At 46.6% G+C, this 8,825-nt stretch overlaps 1 protein-coding gene across 3 annotated transcripts in view; it reads left to right on the top strand.

Annotated features, from left to right (window-relative positions):
* Positions 1 to 8,504, top strand: part of CYLD (CYLD lysine 63 deubiquitinase) — a 68,994-nt gene extending 60,490 nt beyond the window's left edge. For all 3 annotated transcript variants that reach the window (XM_077751366.1, XM_077751367.1, XM_077751365.1), the window contains 4 exons: positions 86 to 194; positions 1,440 to 1,558; positions 1,835 to 2,051; positions 3,304 to 8,504. In XM_077751366.1, the coding sequence (XP_077607492.1) occupies positions 86 to 194; positions 1,440 to 1,558; positions 1,835 to 2,051; positions 3,304 to 3,488 (630 nt within the window). In that variant the 3' untranslated portion in view covers positions 3,489 to 8,504. The remainder of the gene's footprint in view (positions 1 to 85; positions 195 to 1,439; positions 1,559 to 1,834; positions 2,052 to 3,303) is intronic.
* The last annotated feature ends 321 nt before the right edge of the window (positions 8,505 to 8,825 follow it).

Here is an 8,825-nt window from a genome sequence, read left to right as displayed (position 1 = left end):
GGGTGCCCACAGTGGCTGCTTCAGTTTCATAGGGAACATTTTTTCCAGCACTTTGATTCTAAAAATACATGTATCTTGTTTTTAGGCACCATCGTGTCTCATTATTCAGATGCCTCGATTTGGAAAAGACTTTAAACTGTTTAAAAAAATTTTTCCTTCTCTAGAATTAAATATAACGGATTTACTTGAAGACAGTAAGTATAAGATTTTTTTGCTTTCTTTGTTTTTCAAAAATTTTTGAATGTTTACTTATTTTTGAGAGAGAGACAAAGAGACAAGTGCGAGTGGGGAGAGGAGCAGGGTCGGGGGAGACCAAGAATCCGTAGCAGGTTCCAGGCTCTGCCAGCACAGAGCCTGACGCGGGGCTGGAACTCACAGACCGCAGGATCATGGCCTGGGCCAAAGTCAGACGCTTAACCGACTGAGCCACCCAGGCGCCCCACTTTGGTTGTTTTTCAGAAAATAGGCCAGTCTCATTAATTATGAGTCAGAGTCTTGCAGGATACAGCTCTTCTGAAAGGCAGTTCAGTATCTCAAGAGCCTGGAAATATTAAGCTAGTACTTTCTGTCTTAGATAATCTGAGAAAATAGTCAGAGATGGAAGTAAGTATTCTCTATGCAAATGTATTTATTGTCACACGATTAAGAAGTTAGAAACAATCTGTATGAGAGCAGTTAAATGAAATGAATTTCTGTGCCTCTGTACAATGAAACGACTGCCATTATAATTCATGTTTATGAAGACCAAAGTGTAAGAAGGTGGTCGTGATGTAAAGCTAAGTGAAAAAGAAAGTATGTTGATACTCTCTATAAGAGGAGACACACACACATGCATGCGCTTGCACACACACACGCACGGTTATGTAGATACGCAGATATAAATCCGTCATTGGAGAAAATTCACATTAGTGTAGACAGTGGTGATGTCTTACTAACTGAACTTGTTGATGTGTGTAGTTTTCTTTATACTTTGCTGTGTCTTTGAATTTTCATCAGCAGACATTTTTTTAATCATGTGAAAACACCCTAGCATATACAGTTTTTAATTTTGAATTTATTTTGAGAAAGTGTGATCAGGGGAGGAGCAGAGAGAGAATCCCAAGCAGGCTCCACACTGTCAGCACAGAGCCCGACATGGGGCTTGATCCCATGAAGCAGGAGATCACGACCTGATCTGATATTAAGAGTTGGACACTTAACTGACTGAGCCACCTGGGCGCCCCTGCTCTGCTTTTAAAAAATTGTCACTTGATCAGAGAAAATGCCTTTAAAGATATGCTCTGTCCCAGGAAATACAACATAATGTTGACGGGGACAGGGAGGGACAGACCCATTTGAATGCAAGTCCTTAATAAAGCATAAACTTTTCCTTTTAATCTTTTTACTGGAAGAGCACATGTTTAGAGCCCCTAACCCCTCTCTCGCCCCTACCGCTTTAGCCCCCAGACAGTGCCGGATCTGCGGGGGGCTGGCCATGTACGAGTGTAGAGAGTGTTATGACGATCCCGACATCTCAGCTGGAAACATCAAGCAGTTTTGTAAAACCTGCAACACCCAAGTAAGTGTGACTTCACGGATTGGACCTTCTCTTCCTAATCGGAGATTATCTGCAGTCGGAGACATTTCAGTTTTGAAAAGTTCTCAGAATCATTTTTAACTTGAATTCATAATCCGGTGGGATTGCATAAGCATCATCTGTTTACTTGGGGGACCTTTTAAAAAGTCCTTGGCTTGGCGGTAGTAGGGACGGGGTTCAGTTGGAGTACACGGAGCCCGATCGCCACAAACACGGAGTCCAGCTCTCGAGCGGCCTTCTCTTCATGTTCCGTTTCAGGTCCACCTGCATCCCAAGAGACTGAACCACAAATATAACCCGGTGTCACTTCCCAAAGACTTGCCCGACTGGGACTGGAGGCACGGCTGCATCCCCTGCCAGAAGATGGAATTGTTTGCTGTCCTCTGCATAGAAACAAGCCACTATGTCGCCTTCGTGAAGTACGGGAAGGACGACTCTGCCTGGCTCTTCTTTGACAGCATGGCCGACCGCGATGGTATCTCCCGTCCCCCTCTTCTGCCTGTGGTGGCCCCGTTTTCGCTTGTGCTGGGACAGTTCACAGTGGGGGGTCTGTGCCGAGGGACAGAAGAGCGTGCGTGACCAGCCTTTCAGAAGTGCCTCGGTGACGCAGCCTGGCGGTCTTGAAATGCACAGGCAGCCCAGTTCCTAAATTAAGGAATAATATGGTTGTGATATTTTGACATGCATGTGATCTTTGTAAAAAGAATCCTATAATTCTTATTTTAGGGCTGAGAGGTTTTACTTTCGGCTTTGTCTTCTTTTGCTTTCGGGCTCCTCTCATTTTCCGTTCGAGCCCCGGTCGCTGCTTCTCAGGTGCCTGTGCCAGGTGTCTGGGAGGTGCGCTGTCCCCGCAGGAGGGTTTCTCCTGGTTCTCTGCCATTAGGGCTGCAGCTAAGGTGCCTCAGGTCACATAGTTTGTGTTTAATGCTGCCTTTTCCGATCTCAGTGCTTATGTTTTTTATACTCAACTACGTTGTCTTCTAAATGACAAAGCAAAGACTAGAAGTAAATCTCTTCTTTGGAAAAATCAGCCTATTCTACTGGTCCTGTGTCTCTTCCCCAAATGGGGAGCGTGCTGCCCCCTCTAGGCCGTCCTCTAGGACGCTTGGGCATTACTGAGCAGATGCTAACGAGAGCACGTACAGTACCAGGGGCCCTGTAACTGACGGGCACCCCGATGGGACCCGTTGGGAAAAGCCGCTGGGACGCTAGGCCGGGGGCACTTTCACCCTAGTGCTCTCATTCACTCCACTGACGTGTGAAGCCAAAGGTTTACAATTTAGGGAAGTGCAATAGTATTCATTTCTCTAGATCTGCTCTGAAGCAGATGGGCGCATGGTGAAATGAGCGGGGTGCTTCTGCCGGGAAGGGACACGGGGTGCAGGAGGGGAGGGGAGTGTTGCGTGTTTGCGGACATGTGCACTGCTCCCTAACGGAGCACAGAGAAGCCTGCGCGGCGGGGGTGGAGCTTTGCTCAGGATTTGCCTCCTTTTACCAGTTTTAGTCTGCTGGCCCTTGAATCCTCTCCTAATCCAAGAAATGAGAAAACAGCGGAGGGTTAAAAAGTGGCTTTAACTTTTGGAAGTCAGAAGTGAAACCAGACCTTCGGATATTGAAAGTCAGCCTTCACCAAATTTAGAATATTGTAAAATTGCATTGGGAGCGCAGAGCAGCAGAGGGGTGTAGAACTTTACTGCCCGAAGTAGAACTCTTCCTCTTCTCCGTAGGTGGTCAGAACGGCTTCAACATTCCTCAGGTTACCCCATGCCCGGAAGTGGGAGAGTACTTGAAGATGTCTCCAGAAGACCTGCACTCCTTGGACTCCAGAAGAATCCAAGGCTGCGCGCGGAGGCTTCTCTGTGACGCATACATGTGCATGTACCAGAGTCCAACGATGAGTTTGTACAAATGAGTGGGGGTCACCTGGGCAGGGGCGGAAACCGAATGCAAGATTTTCCTGTTGCATTTTACCTGAGCTGGCGGTTTTGTTCCGCGTCCGTTGCCGGCAATGGACGTGTTTGTGGTGACGATCCTTCAGCAAAGGATTCCTGTGTTTAAAAAAACAAATTGCTTTTGTGTTTCTGAAGTATTTAATAAGAAGCATTTTGCACTCTAGAAGGTATGTTTGTGTTGGTTTTTTAAGAAGTCTCAATGAAGTTGTTAATACCTGAAGCTTTAAGTTAAGTGCATTGATCATATGATATTTTTGGAAGCATAAAATTTTAATTGTGACAGTTTCAAACCTCTTTTAGTCCATTGAGAATGTAAATAAATGTGTCTTCTTCTTTATGGACCAAGGATATGAAATCATTTTTCCTTTTAGCTAACAGTTGCCTTGAGGAAGAACTATTTTGGTTTTATTAAGAGTCTCCTTTCGATCCAGTTACTAAAATTGTACTTGAGTTTGATTTGTTAATTCTTTCCTAGATAGTTCCTGCATGTCAGCGATCTGCCGAGTTTCCGTGTTTCTGCAGTAGTGGTCAGAAAAGTGCTTCAGTTCCATTAACGGTGTTGTTTTCTATTTGTTCTGGTTTGGAGACATCTAAGTGATCTCGTCACAAAACGTCTGTTTTTGGTGTAATTTTCCTGGGGGATTAGAATATACAGCTACCGAAGCTCTTCATTCGTAGTTGTAACTGTCAGCTAAGGGGCTTTCGGGGGTTTTTTTTGTTTTGTTTTGTTTTTCTGGGTTTTTTTGGTCTTGTTAAGGCTCTCTATTTTATGGAACAGGGTACAATGCATCTTATCAAAGGATTGGGGTGATAAATATAGCTCTACACAAATATATGGTCCATCAGAAAATAAATTTGAATCTAGACTACTCATTAAAACCTCCCTGAAGAGAAGTATTGGCTGCCTCGACCTCTCCTGTTCTAAGACCGTCCAGAACTTCGGTGAGACCGGCCAGTCTGCTCACTAAACGCGGTTTGATTCGCAGGAGATGATGGCAGTTAACGATGTTTGATGGAAACGTTAGCAGCAGCCTCATCCTCCTTCCGATTATGGAGAAGATGGGTGTTTTCCCAGCCGATGTCCCCAGCGTGTGTCTAGACCCCAGTGGAGTGTAACCGTGGTGCCGTGGAAGGTGCCGTGCTCTGTGTTTTCCCCGAGTGGTGTTTTGTGGCACCATGTCCTTCTGGAAAGACTCCCTGACTGTGCAGAGAGACTGAGAAGCTGTCGTGTGTATGTAACACAGGACTTTATAAAACATTCAGTGTCAAAGCGTAGTGGAAAGCGTCTTTATAAACCCTGCAATTACTGTTTTGTTTTTTTTTTTTTAAAGTCTCGTTTACCTTTGGTTCTATCATTCCGTTTTGCTAGTATTCATTTGCCTTATAAATTGTAGTAAGGCACAACAGCGCTCTCGTCCCGTAAGTTTTTTAATTTTTGAAATGAGAAAGTACCTACATTCTGCATGCAGTTTTGCTAAATGCTTGGGCGGGGTGGGGAGGCGGGCACTGGATCAGGGGTTTGGGGGTGAGGAGCCCAGGCTGCAGGGCTGGCTCTGCTCCTGCCCCATCCCCCCACCCCAGGGTACTAAGGGAGGGGCTGGGGTGCACGTTTTGGAGGCTCCGATCTTCTGTAAATCCAGTCACCCCTGAGTAAATAGGTGCCGAGTGAATAAATGGCTGAATGAGCTTATCAATGTGATTTTTTAAAGGGTTATCTGAAGGAATGACCAGGAATCTCTATCTAGTAAGACTGGATCTAGGTAAGACTGGATCTAACAGTTTAAAGAAGAGAAAGTTCCTTTTCTGTAAAAATTAAAAGGCAAGGTCAAGAAGGTGTGTCCCGCCCAGCCTCTTGTGGCAGAGGACTTGAAGAAGACCCACCTGGGGTTCCCCGTCTCCTCCGTACCCCACCCTGAATGGAGGCTCTTTCCAGGGGGCAGGGCCACATCCGTAAATTATTTCTAAGGACATTTCCTTCAAGTAGAACTTTAAGTCTTTTTAGTGTTACCCGGGGGGGGAGGTGGGGGAGAGCCGTAGTGCTCCCTGCGGAGGGCTGGGCCCTGCCCCTGGTCCTAGATGGCTCCGCTGGGTGCCCCTCCTTGTCCCTGCCCCAGGATGGCCCGCGTGGTAGGTGGACACCAGCAGGGCATGGCTGTGTGGCACCAGCGGCTTGTGCACCTGCTGTTTGTTTACACTTTAGCCCTAAATTTCCTTTAATATTTTTCCTGTTGGCCTTTTAAATGCTTTGGTGATCCCTTTTTCCATATCATATCTAAAATCAAGATGGCAATATAGTAGAATTATTTATAACCTGGTTTATGATTCATCGCTACAAATAGAAAATATAACAAGTCCTGTGCCCTGACCTCCAACTAAATTCACACTTGTGTGTGTGTGTGTGTGTGTGTTTAAGTATATATATGAGGGGCAGGGGGGAGAGAGGGAGAGAGAGGAACCGTGGAGTGATGTAGAGGCAAATGTATTTAGTCCCTCGCAATCAGCTTTATAAAGGAGTTACAGTGTGACTCCATCCTGAAAGAATGTTTTAGAAGACTGAGGAAACATACTGAAAACCAAGAGAAACAGTAACAAAACTCAGTGACATAGAGTTGTAACCATTGCTGAGAATTACCTCCTTAGAATAGTGTAGGATCTATAACCAAATGTTATAGGTAATGGCTATAGGTATGGCTATAGGCATGGTAATGTTATAGGTAAATGGCTTCTTTCTGTCCCTTGGATTCATTTATTTTTTCACCTAACACATATTTCAGGAACAAGGGGAAGACATAGTAATTAATCTCATGCAACTTGTGTTGTCATTCAAAGTCCTGTGGTTTGAACTTGGTGTCTTCATTTTAAGTTCAGGCTTTACTCCCCTCCTCGGGGGGATCTGGACACCCAGCTGGATAATCCTGCACCTGCTCGGGTGACGGTAGACAGAGATGGGAGCGACGGGACGTTTATTACCTAGGACTGTGTCCGAAGGAATAGGAGGCGTGGTCCCTGCCTTCAAACAGCCTCACACCTGCTTCTGACGACAGAATACCTACAAATGGTTGCTTAAGGGGTAACAGGGCTCGGAGAAAGCTCTGGGACACAGTAACAGAAAAAGTGACGGGCCGGGACACCAGAGGCCAGGTTCCACCCCTTTCTCTGGCACTGGCCCTGCTAGCCCGAGAGAACTTCTTGACTTCTTTGAACCTTAGCATCTTCTGTATCACAAGGGGGTTGGAACATTGAATTTCATGGGAAAAAAAAAAATACAGATTTCTAGGTCCGACGCATGCCCACTGGGTTTGATTCTTTATGGGTGGAGCCTGGGAAAGTTGTTAGTAAAAGACTCAGCGGGTGAGCCTGCTTGCTAGCCGGATTTGAAAACTACTGAGCTAAAAGATCTCAAAAAATGTTTTTCTGTGATTGTGTGGTTGTATAATGTTAACGCATTAACACAAATGTGGGTAGTTGATGTTTATCGCATTGTGTATCTGCATTTACCTATGAATTTATGTAAGAAATGCATTTTAGTATACATATACCTCAACCCACTGTTTCCTAGAGGTTTTAGCAGTCTTTGGGGGCACACACAGATCTTAAGAGGGTATCTGATGTTGTCTACCTGAACATTTGTCTTCCATTTTATTTCTTTAGGGGAAACCGAGGCTCGCTCTGGGTACCAAAGAAATGGAAAAACAAAACTGTCATGTGACATTAAAGAAAAGCATTATTTCTCACTCTCTGCTACTTTACGATGAAAAGTTTAACATTTATACGAGAAGACGTTTCTCTGGGGTCCTAGGGCCTCTTATCATGAGGCAGAACGTCCTTGTTAAAGAATTAGGTGGGGTCTAATGGCTTACAATGAAATAGAAGCCCTCCTTATCTCGCAGTTAGTGATGTTAACAAGACACCCGCGACCCCCTTCAGCGAGGGGGAGGAGGGGCGCGTGGAGGAGGACAGCGTGTGAACATGGGAGCCAGCAGATGGGGGGGGGGGCGGCAGACGCTCAAGCCCTCCCCGCGGACCCGGGGCTCGGGGAAGACGGAGCTGCTGTGCGTCACCTGCGTCACCGCTCAGGGAGACCAGGGCTGTAGAGGGCGAGGCTGCCTGCAGGGAGGGAGTGGACACTGCCCCGGTCTATTATCCTTCCAGAAGTTTCACCGAGGGAAAAGAGGAAAAGGGGCCCTTCGTCTTATTCCGCATCCTGGGCGAGCTGCAGGGCGTCTCTTGAGTCAGAAGGCAGCGGCCAGCAGCCAGGCAGCACGGGGGCGGGGGCCGCGGGGACAGGAGCTTCCGCCCCCGCCCCGATCGCGGTCCCGGCTGGCCGTGGGAGGTCACTCCACGGCCCGCGTGGCTTCCTGGCCTTCGATCTGGGCCATTTTTGTTGGACCGCATGTGTTTTCGTCTCTAAAGCTGTCCCGTAGGTGAGGGAGGGGCCCGTTACGGAGCAGGGCTGTCCTCCCAAGCACCCAGGCCTCTGATCTCTCTTGTACTTTTAAATACCGTCCACTTTTGCGTTGTGCTTTTTCTGGAGGGATGAGGTTGGACTGGAGGGACTTCGCTGTCCCTGGTTTCGTTTTGTAAAATGGCCTGTAGGACCGTCGAGTTTTAACTCCAGAGTCTTAATGTGCTGTCACAAATGTTCTTTGTTTCTTTCTTTTTTGAATCCCGTTTGGAACTTCCCAGGGAAGTTGAGGTTATTCATAAATGGGTATAAAGGAGCACATTTTGTACTGCATTTCACATATCTGGTGTCTTGTTCAACCATTTTATTTTAGTTTTGGCCTGAAGAATATCCTGTATTTATGAAGGCATTTCTTTAAAAAATAACACCACGTAAAAATATCCCTTTACTATCAGATTGCTCTGATTTAGCCTTAATTTTGTTAAACTTTCTAGAGACGAATGAAGTGCTGCTGTGGAAAGAAATGTACTATATACTATTTCTGTATCATTAAAACTAAATTTTTATGGTTCCTTTTCCTTGATTTCTTTGGGGAAGGGCCTCGGGTTATGGGACGGCTGGGGTTGAGCACAGCTTCTTAACGTGGTGGCAGGTGCCAGAGAGCAAGGTTCCTTTCCCGGGAAGGGGTCTGCTGGGAGGGCACACCTTTGTCCGGCCTCTGGCGTCAGTACGGCTGATGCAGAAAACCTGCCAGACTTTTTCGGCTCTGGGCGATGTGCCCACAGTCTCTGGGTTACCTCGTGGCATCATGGTGCCTGGTAGTTTCTCGGAGCGACTGGGCATTTCCAAGCTCTGGTCCCGATCAAAGCTCAGTTCTGCCAATCTCTAAGCC

The sequence above is a fragment of the Crocuta crocuta genome, unplaced genomic scaffold, assembly GCF_008692635.1.
Source record: "Crocuta crocuta isolate KB4526 unplaced genomic scaffold, BGI_CrCroc_1.0 scaffold124, whole genome shotgun sequence".
NCBI lineage: Eukaryota > Metazoa > Chordata > Mammalia > Carnivora > Hyaenidae > Crocuta > Crocuta crocuta.
This window is presented reverse-complemented; position numbering and strand designations above follow the sequence as displayed.